This window comes from Trichogramma pretiosum, unplaced genomic scaffold (genome assembly GCF_000599845.2).
Source record: "Trichogramma pretiosum strain Unisexual culture from Peru unplaced genomic scaffold, Tpre_2.0 scaffold22, whole genome shotgun sequence".
Lineage (NCBI taxonomy): Eukaryota > Metazoa > Arthropoda > Insecta > Hymenoptera > Trichogrammatidae > Trichogramma > Trichogramma pretiosum.
In genome coordinates, this window is record NW_019640932.1 from 223,923 (window position 1) to 242,367 (window position 18,445).

Below are 18,445 nucleotides of genomic sequence, written 5' to 3' on the forward strand. Positions count from 1 at the left end.
ATCGCTCGTGCACGAGTTTCGCTCGCAGTGCAGTGCTTTGTGAAAAATCTTTACGTCTAGGCTGAGCGACGACTCGAGCAAAACATTGTATCTCCATGCTCACTTTGACAGATGATGACGATGATTGTTTAATTTCTCAAGTCAATGTTCGCTTTAGATGACTGACCCCCGCGATCGATATTCGACCGTTATGCTGATTAATGACGTAAAAGGTCCCTTTAAACTCGTTACATTGTCCGGTCCTTTAGTCGCACATGACGCTTTCCAAAAGTTCAAATAGCGCCGCTCGATCAAATAAACGGACGTACTGCGACAAACTCCCTCTCTGACATCGTTGTTTCGATGTAACGGCACGCGAACGCGAGGTAAAGGTTCCACCCCGGCTTTTAACGCGCGGCGTGCACGGCCGCCTGTCATCGCCTCGTTGTATCGCTGCCTTCTATAATTAATTTCCGATGTAAGTACAAGGTCCGTGTATCGCGCACGACACCCAAACACGCATCTAAAGTGCGTATAGGCGAGTAACGTTGCGAGTCACACGCGCAAACGAACGACAGTTGCTCGATGGTTGGCCAAAGCGCTCGGATGCAGTATACAACCGGATGATCTGCTCTCGATCCACTCGAGCCCGCGCCAATGACTCTGTATCATCTACTCGAACGATATTTATTGTTTTACAAATTTTCCTTTTTTCAAGCACGATTGTCGAATACTCTTGATTTATTCGTCGGTATTTACTTGTCGCTCGCTACGTATGCGCGATATTTATATCGCATAAGCCGCGATGTAGTATATAATTAGCTACGACGATGCATTGTAAAATCGTTAAAAAAAAGCTGGAAGCGAAAAAATCGGCGCAGTATCGCGCGTCGATATAGCCATTGTTACTTAACGTCGCTTCAGCAGCTATACGTATGCATGAATTACAAGCGGATACTCGTTGATTACGGTGTAAGGTCGATTGAAAAAAATTGACGCGCGCCTCCTCGCTTACTTACTCTCTTTTTTCATGTACTAGATAAAGGTAATTCGTGCAGTGGCGTCCATCGTCCCATATCGAAACGCTCTCAATTCGCGTAGGTGATGTTATTATCATCTCGTTTCGTTTAGGCAGCAGCAGCAGCAGCAGCAGCAGCAGCAGCAGCAGAGTATCGCACCGGCAAAGTGTTAAGCAATACATCCTACATACGTAGGATAGTAACGCGCGGCTATAGTATGTCGCATGCAGCGCGTGTATATGCCAGTTGTGGCAGAAACGCAGCGTAGGTTTTAACAGCATCGATAGTAAGCCGAGTCCACACACAGGCAGCAATAGGTATATGACTACGTACTGTGTATACGCAGGTCGCAGTGCCGCTATAAACACAGGCGTCGTAAGCGCGCCTCAGTCAATGTGTGACCGCGTGCGAGTTAGCATCGGGCCTGCGTTGCGTTACGTACAATAGCCTTACGTACCTATATCTGTATCACGAGGCCGCCTCTCTCGCTCTCGACGATCGAGCCTCGTATACCTACGCACGCGACTTTCCCGTGCAGTTTTCCTCTGGCAGTGCCGCGCGAATTTTCCGTCGTAGTTCCTTGCGGTTCGTTCGTTGATCTGCCTCGACGCGATCATGACCAAGACGACAGTGCGTGCAGGTGATTGTTCTTAAAGAAGAAAACACAACGAGGACTTTTTTTGTGAATCGGTGAATCGGTTGTCCGATGCGTGCGGTGCAGGCGTTCTCTGCCAGCGACGATCACTCGAAGCTACACACAGTTCTGCCGTTGTTTCGGTAAGTAATCAAGTACGCCTATGTTAATCTGACGTTTCTGCTTGTATTCGATGCGATGGGAGTGCAAATAAACGCGACTCTCGCATGGCATTAACACCGAGTTCGATGCGCGACAGCGGCGTTCGTGTCTTTGTTTCTGCAGCGCGATGATAAGCTCGAGTACTGAATTGATGATCGGCACCGCGCTCGCCTTTTATGTTTTCAATCGTTTATCAATATGCTTTCGACGGTGCTATAAAGTACCGAGTAGTATCGATATGCATCCACACGCGCAACTGCAATTAATCCGCTTTTGGGCAATTGCACTTCGTAACTATCGTACACACGTGTGTGCGTATTGGCTCGGCCGTGTCGTGTGCAAATTAACTTTTTTCCTTCTTTCCGGGTGTGTCGCTGTCGCGTTGCGTAAAAATTTATCAAAGATCGAAGTGATCGAACGAAATTACCAATCTTTTATAAATCGCGTGAATCAGATTTTAAAATACCGATAAAACCGACCGATATCTTATAGCTTGTCATTCGTGAAAAAATAACTCTCGCGATTGATTCCGTTCGATTATATTCGGCTGAATATTACGACCAAGACAATCGTTCGATCGAATCACCATCGCTCTGGACAATGTATTATATGCTGCTCTAATTCTGCGGATAAAAAAGAAGTCATTCGACTACGAGGCGCGCTGCGAATCACCAATAACATTCGTAACGCAGCAGTGTCGCCAATCATATTACATTAAGTTAGTCGGCGAAAAAAAAAAGAAAAAATTAAATTACGCGCTCGAGCATCGATCGAATATTTCAATTTTCTCGTATTACTCGCTCGTAAACTTGTGAATAATATCACGCGCATATATGCAGTTTTCATTTGCGCGCGGGCGAGCCTCGTGTATTTTTTACCGTTTTTTTTTTCATATAAATATAACATGTATCGAGGGCAGTGTAGACAACTTACATCATTTACGCGAGAGACTGATAAGTGCGATACGCTTGAAAAATGTTTGCATACGCGCGCGCGCGTAAAGCTGAAAGAAATTCAGCCAGTGCATATGAATTTTATTATTGACAATCGGAAGTCAATTTACATTTTCTGTTGGCGTTAATAGTGGAACGAGAGAGAGACAGATAAAGTCGATATGAAAAGTTACTTTGGCTCGATCAATATTTGTTCTCTGTTTGTTGGCACAAGTATTTTTATTTAAACAGCTCCAGACACACTCTCGATAGGGTATACGTATTTCGGAAGCGAAAGGTGCACATACGATGATGTATACACAGCTTTGTGTATCAGCCGAAAGCCATACGTGCCATTGAGACAAATGACATTTTGAAACCAGCGTGTTCGTGATACCTTTTTATCTTGCTCGCGAGAAATGCAAATAAAATTAGTTGCTCGTTGAAGATAGACTAAACTTTGAGCTTTAGTGGAATTAGTACGATTAATGGATGAGTCAAGTCTTCTTTATCAATTACAGCGATCTATCTTTTACTACCGAGAAAGTTCAAAAGGGTTCAGATGTAACGATATGGAAATTTCATCTTATTGCGAAGGTTTAGTAGCATCCGGAAGAGGCAGAATTTGTAAGCCCTTCTTTGTAAATAATTTATCAAAAAGCTATGATCTTTTGGACGCATATAATGTGAAGTGAAGCGCGTCAGAGAGACAAGTGCATGATGGTGAGAGCAGTGGCGTTGCCAGCGTTAAGCCTCGTCGCAGCTCGAAAACTGCAGAAATCTGTCAACCACATGTTTAGTGTTAAAAGTAACTCTTGAGTTGGCTTTTTTCACAGTATACATAGGCCACGGCGCAGCTCGGCGCAGCATCGAGAGCCGAGTTGCTGATTTCGCGGAACATTTAAGATCTTCGCGTTGCATACAATACATATAATACAGAGAAGCATATAATCCGGCTTGGCGATATACTTTCTCACGCTTTTGGTGGCTTTGCCATACGCGAAAAATGCTCCCGTCCACCGATCGAGCAGCGGCGCTTGTTTATACGATAATTTACGTTTGTTTTATTTTTTAATTTTTAATTTCCGAATTATTTCCGTCAATAAGTTAGGATCAATGCTAGACGAGTCGTCGACTTTTGTGAAGAAAAAAGGGGGAAAATTGAAATTACAAGCTATATATTTGTTCGAAATGTGTCTTGCATGTCTTACGAATACAGCGTATGATATACAGTTGTAATAAATATTCTCCTCGATGACGTGTGACATTCCACGCGCTTCTACCGAGTGAAATAGTATATTATGTCGTACCAAACGCGAATGAAAATAGACATATATATCAATATATACAAGGGAGACGGTCCATGCGGATTTTGGATATACTGCCATTTAAGTCGATTTCCGGTAGAAGATCTCGAAGGAGCAAGTGAAGATACATTCCCTCATTCGATGAAAATCTTGCAACATCTCTGTTGTATTAGATGCTGTCTTTTTCATTTTCAATTACTTTTTGAGTCGACGAAAGAGAACAATAATTGCATGAACTCGAATAATCAATTCGAAATGGTACCGAGAGATGTCAAGTGAAAGCAAAAAAGTCAACATGGAATCCTAAAATAAATGCCCCAACACATGCGATCTGGCCAATAACCCTGCGTGTTTTTTTATAAATAACAAAATAAACTTTGACTTTTTGGTCTCGACCATACGTATACACGCAAATGGGCGCGCTTGGAGAAAGACGATCGAACTCGGTGGCGTACAAAAAGTCTCGAAGCTTGAGACTCGGCAAATTTTCAAACCAAATATCATATTATATCAATTGGCGGTTTGCAATATTTACGCATATAGAGACCTGAAAATGATCTCCGTAGCAAACGTCACGTATAAAAACAACGTGAAATTGTATTTTCAGGTGCAGCTCCAGGCCTCAGTTGTCGCTCAAATATACCGTAATGGGGAAAACGCTCTGGATTAAGTGAGAATTCGAGTTGGCAAGAGGCTGGCCTTATCGACATCTTCGTCAGCATGGACGAGCAGCTCAACATGACGACGGAGGCGATAATGCATCTGGCGCTGCAGCAGAGCACGACGGCGGCGTCGATCGGCGGGCATCCCGCGACGCAGTTCCCCAGGTCCCTCACCATATTCGCCGCCATATCGGCGATTGTGTTCAGCATCGTCGGCGTTCTAGGTAAGCCGACTCGTCATCTCAGCGTTCCGTCTTGTATTTCTCGGCGCGCGTTACACGGGACATTACGAGGAAATTTGAATAGTTTAGCGTCCTGACGATAAATATGTACTCTTGATCGTTGCACGACGTATACATAAGCAACGTACCTATTTGCCGATCGCATTGCAACGCTCGAGGGACGCAAAAGCCACGAGCGAGATGTGTGCTATAGGAGTGACTTTCTCCGTGCACGAGCGATCGATCGAAAATTGCCCGAGCGACAACACCTTTGTAAATACCGGGAAATATGGATCAAATTTTTCTTCTTTAGATGGACTATTATTATTAATGCAAGCGAACGCACTCCGCATGCGAGCGACCTAATTTCGCTCATTGTCGCTTTCGCACGATATGTACGTGGACGCGTACGATCAAGATATCGCGCTTATTAAAAACGATCATCGTGATACAAGCGCTGCCTGGCGGTGGGGTTCACCCTTTTTTTTCGTCTATTACGCTTTCGACGCTTCTACGAGTGTAATGCGTTATTCTCTCTCTATATATATTAAAAGTCTCGTGCGCTATCGAGGTCTCACGATGATTATGCATATGGGCCATCGCTCATACATGTATCTTATTATGAGCGTTTCATAAATGCGCAGGCCTAATTGCCGATGTAGGCTAGAATAATTATTACAGCGATCTCGATTCTTTATAGAATATATGACATTTACCTCGATCGACTTTCAGTGTCAAAAAGATGCCGTCGTTTGTCACTGCCCTATCCGAAAATAAAACAAGCTCGCGTGAATGTCGCGCGGGAAAATCACGCGATATCCAAGTAACACGTGTGTGCAGTAAAGCGTCATTGACCGATTTCCGAGTCGATCCTCCATATTAATCCGCACCTTTTGCGTGTGAATGTGTGGACTAAGATATATGAAACGAAAAAAAGGGTTTACATCTAGAAGGCCTACAAGATCTTTGTGTATTCATTATATAGTCCTGCATGTGGTTTTCAAACGGCTCGATATTTACACGAAGACAGTAAGATGTCGAGCGAACAAATTGATATTACTGTACGAAGGCGCGCGAGCGGTCAATTAAAGCTGCGACTCGAGCTACGGCACACGCCTCGTTAAATAAGCTTAATAAGATTCCTCGCGCGACTCCGGCCAAGAGGGAGAGAGAGAGAGAGAGAGAGAGAAACTACTGTGTATCTGTCGTATTACGTCTTACAAGAGGGCAGGAGAGACATGTCACACTCCTCCGGGTGCTGCTGCCCGTGAGTGACTCAACGTATGTCAATGTTTTTCTTTTTTCTTCTCGCTCTTTCCACGCGGTTTCTCGGCGAGAAATGATGATATAAAAAATACGAGGAGAGGCGAATTTAAACTTTCGAGCGAATTACATGGAAACGGGCTTTTTTATACAGGAAGTTCAACGAGACGAGTGTCGCGCGCGCGCGTGAACGTCGTCTTAAGAATTTAAATGTCGATGAAAAGGAAGAGTTCGCACAAACAAACCATAGAAAGTGTGTGTGGACGATGTACAGCCGAGAGTATTATAATGCGGCGATTTTTACATTATAATGAGAACGAGGCGTGCGCCCTTGACGGACGCTCACATTATCGATAAGCTCGAGCATTCGATATACCTACCATTCACGCGAGCTTTCATGATGACTATCTACAGATCGTCGGCTATTTTTTCAGTTCTTTTTTTACATAATTTCGAGTTGAGCAATTTAAGCTTCAACACAATTTGAAGATAAAAAATGAACGTTTATCTCGAAGTAAAACAATTGAAGTTTGTCAATGGTACGATAAAATTTCGAGTCGCTTTGATGATTGCTGATTCAGAAAATTAAATAAAAAAAGAATGTATCGGTTAAAATCTCGTCAGCTGCGTACGGCGTCTATGCGTCATTAATCAGACGAGTGGGCTTCGTATGTACTGAACTCTGCACAATAGCATTGTGGCGCAAAAAAACAGAAAGAAAAAAGCAAGGAACAGCTCCTTACTGTATCAGCGCGATAAAGATCGATGATCCATACTTAACGATGAATATTTTTTTTTGCTCTTACGAACATCCGGTTAGTCCGTCCGACGAAAAAAAAAACGGAAAAAGGTGCGAATTTGGAGAACAACGAACCGCGATTCGAGTCATTAGACTTTTAATAGAGAGAGACACGGTGTACGGTCAAGCTACAAGAATAAATTTAGCATTGCGTGCGTACATTTTTGGAAAGATAGCCGTGAAACACGATTAATTTTGAAAATGAAAAAGTCTAGCAGCGGTAAAATAACGAGCTCCGGAGTGCACGAAAGCCGTCTGCTCTCTTTTTTACCATCTCCTGGAAGCGACGTACGCAATGAAGCTCGCGGTACATCCATCGGGTAAAAATATCGCGACAACAATTAAATGGCCATCGCTCGCACAGAGCGACACCACTGCGGCATGCGTTCGTTGCGCCGGCCCCGAACTGCAGCGCGATGAAACGGCCGTAAACATATAACGCACATATTTGCGCGTGCAGGAGAGCAATGGCTGCAGCCCCGGTGACAAATCGAGTGCTATTCGTATGTAGGTACGGGCAGTCGTCGTCGTCGCGTGCTGCGTGGGAGGTGTCGCGCCCGCTTAATATACCATACATCCTATACACGGATATATATTGTAATATATTTCACGCCGGGCTCGTATCGTGCATTGCTATTATCCTCGAGTAGTCGCCACCACTTTTAATTATCCGAGCAATTGCGTACGTAGACACATACGGGCCGTTACTGCAGCAGTGGCGGTATGCGTCGTCGATGCGATATCTTTGCGCGTTTGCCCTACCTAATAAATTGTTTGGCACTTTTATACGCGAAGGGCTGTTCCATGGAAAAATCGATTGCAAAAGACACAACGATCCTTGTTCCTCATTATAATGCGGCTACTTGTGCTCGCGCCGATGAAAAATGAAAAAAATGTACGTATAAGCACGCATCGCGCTGGGAGGGTGAGCTCGAGCGAATATGAGATCGTTTTCTCGGAACGATGATGTGCAGCTAGAGATAAAAATTCGCTCATCCCGACAGTAACGTACATATTCATGCGCGTTTATTATGCCGTGCACGTATACAAGGCTAGCCATTGAATGGCGGGCCCTCGCAAATATCCTCGGCGAAAGAAAAAGATGATCCTCCGACATTGCCAATTTTTCGCTTTCTTCAATGAGTTCATTATATCGTGTGTACGCATTATAAAGCAGTCCCTCGTGAATATTATAAAGTTCAATATTATGATACGTTCCAACAGGCAATCTAATCACAGTCGTGGCCCTGTGGCGCTGCACCCGTCTGCGACGCAACGCCACCACGGCCTTCGTCATCAGTCTCAGCTGCTCGGACTTCATCTTCTCAGCCGTAAATCTGCCCTTGACTGCCAGTCGATATCTCAACGAAGCCTGGGTGCTCGGCGACACGCTCTGCCAGGTCTTTCCGCTCTTTTTTTACGGCAACGTTGCTGTCTCGCTGCTCAGTATGGTTGCCATCACCGTCAATAGGTGAATATTGTTACGTTATAACATCGCACGATTGCTGCGATCGATCGATTAACTTAATTTCGCGTTGTCTTTGCAGATACGTGTTGATCTCGCGCGCGGAAATCTACAGCCGTATCTACACGAAAAGGGGCATCGCCCTGATGCTCGTGGCCATCTGGACGCTGAGCTTTTCTCTGCTGGTGCCGCCGCTGCTCGGCGTCTGGGGCACTCTGGGCCTCGATCCCGACACCTTCAGCTGTACCATCCTCAAGAAGAACGGCAAGAGCCCGAAGAAGCTGCTCTTCGCCGTGGGATTCCTGCTGCCCTGCGTCGTCATCATCGTGTCCTACGCCTGCATCTACTGGAAGGTGCGCACCAGTCGCAAAAACCTCGAGGCCCACCAGGCCAAGAACAACAATAATCAGCAGCAGTACCAGCAGCAGCACGTGCAGCTGCGCAAGAGCGGCAACAAGTCCGGCTTTCAGAAGCGAGAGGACTCCCGAGTGACCAAGCTCATGCTCATCATATTCATGTGTTTCTTGCTCTGCTTCCTGCCGCTGATGATAGCCAACGTCGTCGACATCGACAGTCCGAGTCTAAACGTGATTGCGTCGATTCTGGCCTGGGCGTCGGCCGTCGTCAATCCCTTCATTTACGCGGGCACCAATAAGCTCTACCGAGAGGCTTATCGTCAACTGTTGTGCGCCAAGCGAGACGCCGGCAAGTTCAGTCTCGGCGGACCGATAGTGGGCGGTGGCGCCGGCAACAGAGTTCTCAATTCCCATTCCAGCAAATTCTCCTCCCAGCCAACCTGATATTAGTCCAAGTTTTCCATTCTAGTTATTGGATTTTCAAAAGACGCCCCAAATCATTCCAAAGAGAGAGAAAGAAAGAATATAAAATTTATATCGACTATCGTGTGACGTAAACCAAAAATATATATATTTATATATATAGAAATAGTTTAAAAAGTTGTGATGGTCAACTGACGCGCTGTCGTTTGTAAACCAATTTATAGTCAATGCTATATATTGTAGTTAAATGTAAAATACTTCGAAATGCCAGTAAATTCGTAAGCTTTATGACTGTCGAAAGTTTCGTTATAGATATTTATTAGTATTATAATTAATTATAAAGTACAACTTTGTATAGATCTTATCTATTTTGCTTGTATCGTAGATATTAGTGCGAGCTTTTATTCATGACGTTAATTTAAATGCTCTTAAACGAGGCTCTATGTATATTTTTCTAAATCGATATACGGTAAAAATTCAATTGGTGTGTATAAATAGGTATATTACAAATGTGACACAATACCGTTTGAGATGTAAAAATTGATGCCTTGTAAGTGCCTAAGATTTTTTACTCCAATTATATGTTTCAAATGTTATGTTAATAAATGTTAAATGTTACCTATAGAAATTCTTAGAAATACTATTGATTCTACACATAAATAAAATATATAAAAATATATTTCACAAAGATTAATTTGTTTTATTAATTATGATTATCGATGACTAATTACTTTTATTACCTGGAAAGTATTAAATAACAAATGTTCTTGATTGATTAAAAGTTGCAAACTTTATTTTATGTAAAATACAATACAAAAAGTAAGTGCAATAATTAAGTTTGCTACTTACTATATTTACATGTACATCAATGAAAAAACTTCATCTTAAAATATTTTGTATGTACAGTTCATTGAATGCTAAAAACTAATTTCATCTTATTGCTGTAAAACTGTTGAAAATATTTAGCATTATGACATAAGTTTTATTATATTTTCAAAATTGAAAGTCATTTGTGTATAAGTATTGAGTGTAAAAAGATTATTCATTTCTAAACATTTGTACACATTATAGCAAAATCGACGTAGGTATAAAAAGTGTTGATTTTTATAAAACCAATATTTTCGTAGAAGGCAGTAGACAAGTTAACACTTAAATGCCACAATACTGAGATAATATTGAATAGTTAAAAGTATAATTTCATTTTAACTAAATTAACACGAGTCACACACTATCAATTATAATTATAAATGTACTAATTACAGCATAATTAACAAAAAATGTCACATCATTCAACATAAAATATTTAAGATTTAAAAAAACTAAAGGAAATGAAGGTGTATAGGATGTACTCACATTTTGACATATGAAACAGGAATTGCAACCTGCTGAAGCATACAAATGCTGAAGCATACAAATGCTGAAGCATAGCACATTCCAAATGCCATGGAACAGAATTAGAGTACATTCAATGTACTCTTATAAAATACAGTAAAAATCAGTCTATACAACATTAAAAATTGGTTCTTAATTAGACTTATAAAATATGGACGGATATTTTGATCGAAAGTTCTAATTACATTATGATACAATCATGTTGTCAAAATTTCTTTTGAATCTATATCGAAAATGTTTTTATATTGAATAAAATATAAAAATAATAATGAATAATAATGAAAATGTAATAAAAGAACTATTTTCGACGAATGACTTGAATTAATCTTAAGTACAGAAACTTACTCCTTTATCCAGTATAAAAACTTTGATATGGAAGCATTATCTACTAGATTAATTTAATTCTAATTCTGGTCTGTATGGTTCGGTGATCGACGTAATTGGAAGAATGGTTAGAGTATCCTACAAAATAAAAGAAACATTGTTTAGTTTCTAATAACTTTGGAAAGTTCGATTTTTTATTATTATAGTTACCAGTCGTATTAGTTCATCAAATGTAGGCCTTTCTTCAGGATCAGCTAGCCAACATGAACTCATAACTTCATACACAGGATCAGTTACATCAGGTAGCTGTTGCAAGCGTTCATTGCGATTTAAAGCTTCTTCAACATCACTATCCATTTCAAGATGATGATAAGGCGTACCACCAAGACTAAACATTTCCCACAATAAGACACCAAAAGCCCAAACCATACTTGGTCCATTCTGTTTTTTTATGTTTTCAAAGCATTCAAGAGCTGTCCAACGAGCATATTTAGCGTCTTCTAGTACATGTTTTGATATTCCTTCAAGTAAACGTATTATTTGTAGAATTTCATTAATTTCTTTTCAATTTAAATTAATAGAAATAAAATTTACCATGTCCCATAATTTTAGGAGACCAATCGTTGTTAAGACCAACACTTCTTGCACAAACACAAGTATGCACAACTTTGAGACTTTCCAAATATCTGAGAGCATCCGCGATGCAAGCACCAATCTTTAATATGTACTCGTGAGGGAAATGATCACCAGAACGTGCAGCTAATAATCGCATTTTTAAACATTGAGTTGGTTGCTCAAATGCTACATATAGTGTATCAGGCGTTTCACAATTGCCAACAAGACTGGAGAGATACTTGTAAGAACCAGATTTTATGCATGTGTCCAATTCTCTCAACATTTTCCTGAAAATTAATTTATTAGTGAGTTTTTAAGTTTTAATAATAATACGATGTACAAATATCAATATATTTTTTAATAATTACCGTTTCTCAGAATTCCTCAATTGAGTATCAGAAATTTTAAGAATTGAAACCGGTATGTTAAAGTTATCTTTTTGTACGGTTCCACTGTGAATAGTACCAAATCGAAATCTTTTAGTAGGATTAACATTGCAATTCAAAGCGTTCAGCGGTATACTCCAAACTTTGCTTTTTAATTCTTGATAGTGATTTACCCTCTCAGGTATATCTTCTGGAATATATGCCATATTATCCACTTCAAACGAAGGTCCTTGGAGACTTAATTCTTGTTGTTCTGGTAGTCTATGCATTTGCACCTAAAATAAAATAATTAGGATTAATACTTATTTCCATACGTTTTAGGTATATGTGATTAGGAAATAAAACAAACCTTTTGTAGTCTTTTTCGCAGCATCAAAAACGCAAGCACTGAAGCTAACAATATTAAACTTAATAATACTATAAGAACCCATAAAATAATATTAGCTGCATTAGTTCCTGAATCTTTTGCCCCATGAGCCATACTTCTGTGGTTACTAGAGGTCAAATCTGAATAACTGTACTGTACTTCTCCTCTGATTCTAGATTCAACAGCAACACCAATCTACAGACAATACAACAATATTTTAGGTGTATATAGTAATGATTGTATTATTAATAAATAGAACTTACCTGTGGTTGTCCATTTTTCATATCCAATGGAGCATTGTAATAGCCTCCAATTAGTTTACCATTTCCAACTTCAAAGATTTTGTTTCTTCCATAGTCTGATGTATCAAATTTTCCTGTTACATAGTATCCTAAACCACCTCTACTAGCCACATCATAATTTTCATAAGCTAAATCATTACTTTTGGGAGGCACAACCCCAGGTAGCACTACTACAATATGATAAAAAGTTAAAGGACCATTTTCACTTCTGCCTTCTGGTACTTCTATTGTTATAGTCTTTTCTGTCTTATCAATTATTTTTGGTTTGGGTGGTTTTTCGGGAGGTCCTATATGAGTCCAATCAACAGTGTACGCTTCTTCACTGAAACCTTGTGAATTAAAGGCCACAATGGTGATATTGTATTCTGTACCAGCATGTAAGCCGTATAAAGTAGTTATGTTTGCACTTTCTCCTTGAACATCAGATTGAACAGGTAATAAAGGAAACTGAGCATTAGTTCTCAGAGGGATAGCTTTAAGTGTGTAAGAGATTATTTTGCCATTTGGTATATCAGGTGGTAACCAGCTGACTCCTAATGAGTCCTGAGAATATGATATAATTTTTACTCTTCGAGGAGGACTTGGTCCTAAAATTTATAAAAAAACTTCAACAAATGTATTCGCCTTTTATTTTTTCAGACTCAAAGAAAGTATACCTTTTTGTCCAGTAGAATAAATATTTATTGCTTCATCGGAACCACATATTGATGTTGTATCATTGACGCATGGTATTTTACATTCATCTGATGGTCCTGCTTTACCGTATTGACTTCCACAAAAGCATTGATAGCCATGCATCATACCAGAAAACCTGGGAATTATTTTATTTCATAGTATTTAAATTTAAATTTGAAATAAAAAATTAGAGGAAAAGAATGTTCTTACTTGTAATGCCTAGCTTTGCACTCTGCGATACATTCTATAGGTGTACCTACTCGCCTTGCCACTGTTATAGGTAAATCAGGATCTAAACTTAAACTCTTGAAGCACCCGATACTTTGCTGTGCCAGGGCATTGTCCTGAACAAGCATCACTAACACAAGAGAGGCAAAAAGCATTGCCCGTCCCATAAACATCCTGCGAGGATGCGTATGAACAAACGTCAGTGAAAAACGTAGTTGAAAAATCTGCGGTGTCCTCGTAATACGCACTTGGTCATAATCGTGCTGGACTATGAAGGGCGTTGTGCTGCATGGCACATGAGTCAGAGGACGGCGGCAGGTTAGGATAAATAAAGTACGCGCGTATATTATCGCGGTAGCGTACTGGACTCCAATCCTTCCACTTTGTGCGTACGTAAGCGGATAAAGCGTCGTCGAGGCTGGCGCATACTTTTGACGTTACGATTCACTCGCGATAGGTCGTTAAATTCGACGAGCTGCACAATGCGCTTATCGGTCTATAAGAGTTAAAAACAACAACATCGTTGCGGATTTGCGCTATTATGTGTGTGTATGGCAACGGCGTGCACTGCACTGCAGATTCCAGACTGGTGTATAAAAGCACAAACATGCCCATGCCATAAGCAAGCAGCACAGCATGCAGGTGTGCCACGGCTGCTACACGAGCGCGTCGTTCTGTCATATCCCCCCTCTTTTTTTCTCTCTCTTTCTATTTTCTAAGCAATGCCATAACATATGTCTCATACACTGTACAATTTCCTTGGCTTATTATACATTTAGAGATCTGTGAATGAAAGGATCGTGCATGCATGTGTTGGATATGAACTTTACCAGACGGCCGTGTGAACGATTTTTTATGCCCTCTACTCTTATGTAGGTGCGCGTTGCAACTCATGCTTATAAGATTCTGCTGCTCGTAAGAGAAAGAGAGAGACAGCGAAATGTTCATGAAAGGGCGTTGGCCTTACAGGTATCCGATCGGTAGTCGACAGAAACCGGTACGTTTTGTTAATCCGTTTTTTGAGAATTAAAAAAATTGACAAGTTAATCATTACAATCGCGAGGCTACGTTTTCACGTACGTGATCGGAAAAAATTAAAAAAAATTCTATTATATTTGTTGACTAATTTTTTAGACCTTGTTGTTCCTTTTCTGAAATACAGAATTGATGCAGCTTTTGATAAAAAAATTATAATTATGTAATTAAAAAGTAATAGCCCCAAAATGATGGGCTACAGCTGAATTGACTATTGATTATAGAGATACATAGAGAAGTACAGTTTCCTTTCATTCATAAAGAAGATGCCTATTTCATTACAATGAGAATCGCAACAATCTCAACAGTAATCATTTAGATTACATTTAGAAAAATTTTTAAAGATCTTTCTTCTTTTATATTTTGATGTTTTCAGTTATTTTGGTAGAAGGTAGAATCAGAAAATTATAATGAAATAAAATTGGAAATCCAAAAAAAGGTTAAATTAAGAAAATCATTACATTTTTCAATTTTTTTTATTTGATGTTATGGAAGGTATGCAATATTAATAAAGGACAATTCAAAATACTTCAAAAAATATGCCGAGACCTTAGCTGAGTAGCTTCCCAAAAAATACGATACAAATCCTTGTTTATCAGTTGGTCTACAATCATTTCACGGCAGAGAATCTGCAATTTGTTGCGCGTCAGCTCCTGGAAAGAATCCAGTGCCCAGTGCGTGCACACCAAAGCTACTTCTACATAACACCGATTGGGTGAGACTTCGTCTGAACGGTTGTGTGACTATTGATTGCTATACCAGTGCTACCGCTTCAGTCGGAGCAGAACAAATCCAGTGAAGTCGCCACTAATCGATTTCTGTAGAAGTAGAAGCCTAAAATTAATCTGACTCGTCATGCCGCACAGCGAAGTAAAAATGTATACACCTAGTATGCCACGAAGCTGATTTCAACGTTTTGTAAAGGACATAATATATAGAGGAATGCTTTAGCCCATTAACGCTCAAACACGATTTTGATAGGCAACTTTTCGCTATTACTATGATCTTAATTGAAACGAAAAAAATTATGAAAAGTACTTCGTCTTATGTTATTGAGAGTTCTCCTTCCAATGGTGGTATTTAAAATTAACTTGATTAACAATTTGCAATCTCTTATATGAAATCGTTAATTTAAACTATTTTTGCATTATTGCAAAGAGTAATCTAAAAAACATAAGATGTTGTTCTTTTCAAAATTTTCGTGGATTCAGGAGACATAACATCGTTCAATCCAGTAAGTTGCGCAGGGCTCTCTAATTTGATTTGTTTTGCTTTATTTCAAACGATCTATGGGATAAAACCCTGTTTAACAAGTCTTTCATTATGCCTGTCTGAAGTACAGCTGCGAAACAAGCGGCGACGCGAGCTTTGGATTCAACCGCTAGATGTCATAATCGAATCCGAACGTGAAAAAATAAAGCCTGGCTTTATATCCCACTGAAATTTAGCAACTGGCATCGCTTTCACGGCCTATTTGGCTATGATCAAAGTGTAGTATCTGTTCTTATTAGATTGAAATCTAATAGGAGGTCTATATGACCTCTTGAATTTCAAACTGATTTTTGAAACTCGGTAGAGTGTCTGGGGCTTGCTCCGGCTCTACCATGGGTCTTGTCTGCATTGCATTACCGCAGATAGAGGCCTGATAACCTAATTAACATTAAAAACTGTGTACAGTCAATAACCTACGGCAATGCCGAGCTGCTGCTAGGTAAATCATTTACATTGAGGGATTTTTAATTAAACGTACTGATGCTAACAGTGTCGATATCGCCCAGAGGCTGAAAGTGTTCATGCTTCCTCCGGAATGATAGAAATTCCTGCTACTTCAGCTGGCGATTTGTTCACCCTGTGAGATTCAACTCGAGATAAAAAATTATAATAATTAAAAGTGTGAGAATAAACAGTTTTCAAGAGAAATTCACGTTTAAAAAAATTATTTTTTCAATTTTACAATCATTTATCCAAAAAAAAAAAAAAAAAAATCAACTTCAGTCAAACAATGCAAAGAATAAAAAATTTTTAGATATTTGTCAAAGAATACGTGTGGCTCTTTTTATAAATTTTTGAGAACTTTTTAAAAATGAGAATAGCCATTCAGGCGCGGTGAATAAAGGGTCGAAACTACGTTCTTTTGAGACTAAACTCCTGGAGTAAAAATATATTTTAGCAGGTCTTTGAAAATTAGAGATATCCTTAAAATATCGAATTATTATTTTAGTAAAGGAAAACAAATAAAACGTTTAAAAATGTTAGATTCGGCTGGTAGAGGACTCGTAGCTCACATGCACTGAGTGAATTTGTTTTTCTTTCCAGACTATCTGAAGAGGAAGTGAGTTACACAGTTGTAGGCCCATACACACAATAGGCTCTAACATCACGTCGAAGTGTAAAATAGCTTAGTTTTATAATCGATTCACGAGCTATGCATGATGAAAGTATAGAGTTTTTCTCGTTCATCGCCATCTCATACCTGGATAATTTGTTTCTGTCATCGCCACGCAGGTAGCATCCCCTAGTGAAAGTTTATTCGTGAAATGTATGTAGATTTCATATAAATAGGTTACGAATATTATACACGATTTTCACATGAACTGTATATGATAAGCATGTGCAATGTACATGGAAATTGTCCAATTTTTTTATCCATATTTCACAATAATTTCATGTAAATTTTATAAAAAAAAATTTACACGAAATATTTGGAAATAGATTGCAAAAATTTTCCAAAACGATCTCCCGAAAGCGCTTTATATAATATAGATAAGAAATTTATTTGATTTTTTTGTGTCTTTTACATGATTTTTATACAAAATTTATTTAAATTCTACGTAAATTTTCAATAAAATTTTCTTGAAAATTATATGAAAATTTAGGAATTTTTTCCCGGCTCCAACAGTATTTCATATATGAGTGTTTCTGACTAACTTTTAAAATTGCACGTACTGATGTGTAAGTCAGGTAATTTACCATGCACAGTTCTGAAATTTTATCAGGGTCTTTAAGAAGACTTGAGAGATCTACACTTTTATTTTTGAGCGTTTTGGTGGCCCGTCCTTTTTGTATCGCACGTTTGAAAATCGATTTTACTCTTGAGTCAAAAAACGTACTGCGAATAAAATAAATTTTCGATAGCTTCTTAAAAAATGGACTATTAACCAAATGATCTGAAATTATCATGTTACCTTCCTTTATTCACATACTTTAGAAAAATTTGTGACCTGAACTTGATCCTCCTAAATTGGAAATTTCCCAGAATGTTTTCCGCGCGTACTGGATTATTTGAACTTTTAGCTTTTTTTATACATTTTCATTTTTTACAATGGACTATTGTTTTTTTTTATATCTGTATACATGTTTAAAAAGGGCTGGAAAAGACGAACAAAATGAGCCCAACCAGAACTCTGTCCCTTATTTAATAAGAATTGTACGCTGGATTGAACATTCGATAATCCTGCGTTAATCACTTAAAAATTTTTGAAAAAAATTTTTTTTTCATGAAATTTTTTTCTACTATGAATAAATTAATTAATTTATAAAAAAAATTTTTTTCATGGGAAATTTATAAACAATTTTTATAAACAATTTTTTTTTTTCATGAAAAATTTTTATAAATATATTTTTTTTCATGAAAAATTTTTTTCTTATCATGAATAAATAAATTATTCAACAAATAATTTTTTTTCACACACTTTCTTTTTTTATTTAAAAAATTTTGCTATATCATCAAGGGCAAGGCCGTAAAAAAAAAATTTTACATTTAATTCATTTATAATGACTACGCAATTCGCCTACGTAGATAATTATGTGCGGGATGATATAAGTAATGTCACATGAAAACACATGAAAGAAAAAGGGGTTTTTTCGCTTCAAAAAGTGCATAAGGAAACTTGAAAAAA

At 38.8% G+C, this 18,445-nt stretch overlaps 2 protein-coding genes and 1 non-coding gene across 3 annotated transcripts; 2 read left to right on the plus strand and 1 right to left on the minus strand.

The window, feature by feature from the left end:
* Positions 1-1,405: 1,405 nt before the first annotated feature.
* LOC106648841 (protein trapped in endoderm-1-like) lies at positions 1,406-9,919 on the plus strand. Its single transcript, XM_014365961.2, has 4 exons — positions 1,406-1,775; positions 4,641-4,919; positions 8,203-8,449; positions 8,526-9,919. Exons 2-4 carry the CDS (start codon positions 4,754-4,756, stop codon positions 9,241-9,243), a joined length of 1,131 nt encoding a protein of 376 aa, XP_014221447.1. The 5' UTR covers positions 1,406-1,775; positions 4,641-4,753; the 3' UTR covers positions 9,244-9,919.
* Positions 9,920-9,928: 9 nt separating this feature from the next.
* Positions 9,929-14,118, minus strand: LOC106648833 (putative tyrosine-protein kinase Wsck). The gene is made up of 9 exons (XM_023457745.1): positions 13,760-14,118; positions 13,494-13,685; positions 13,265-13,419; positions 12,570-13,195; positions 12,289-12,501; positions 11,922-12,214; positions 11,533-11,840; positions 11,149-11,459; positions 9,929-11,076 (listed from the first exon to the last, which is right to left on the minus strand). The coding sequence occupies exons 1-9, from the start codon at positions 13,765-13,767 to the stop codon at positions 11,008-11,010; spliced, it is 2,175 nt and encodes a 724-aa protein (XP_023313513.1). The 5' UTR covers positions 13,768-14,118; the 3' UTR covers positions 9,929-11,007.
* Positions 14,119-16,002: 1,884 nt separating this feature from the next.
* On the plus strand, positions 16,003-16,197 carry LOC111693332. Its single transcript, XR_002763394.1, has one exon. It is a non-coding gene; the product is annotated as a U2 spliceosomal RNA (small nuclear RNA).
* The last annotated feature ends 2,248 nt before the right edge of the window (positions 16,198-18,445 follow it).

What these genes read in the sequence shown, in the direction of transcription:
- LOC106648841 (XM_014365961.2), top strand. Translation starts at nt 4,754, where the DNA reads ATGGACGAGCAGCTCAACATGACGACGGAGGCGATAATGCATCTGGCG. An exon ending in CAGCATCGTCGGCGTTCTAG is followed by an intron (nt 4,920 to 8,202) that starts GTAAGCCGACTC and finishes ACGTTCCAACAG; the next exon opens with GCAATCTAATCACAGTCGTG. An exon ending in GTTGCCATCACCGTCAATAG is followed by an intron (nt 8,450 to 8,525) that starts GTGAATATTGTT and finishes TTGTCTTTGCAG; the next exon opens with ATACGTGTTGATCTCGCGCG.
- LOC106648833 (XM_023457745.1), bottom strand. An exon ending in TGCAAAGCTAGGCATTACAA is followed by an intron (nt 13,420 to 13,493) that starts GTAAGAACATTC and finishes AATAATTCCCAG; the next exon opens with GTTTTCTGGTATGATGCATG. An exon ending in TTATTCTACTGGACAAAAAG is followed by an intron (nt 13,196 to 13,264) that starts GTATACTTTCTT and finishes TATAAATTTTAG; the next exon opens with GACCAAGTCCTCCTCGAAGA.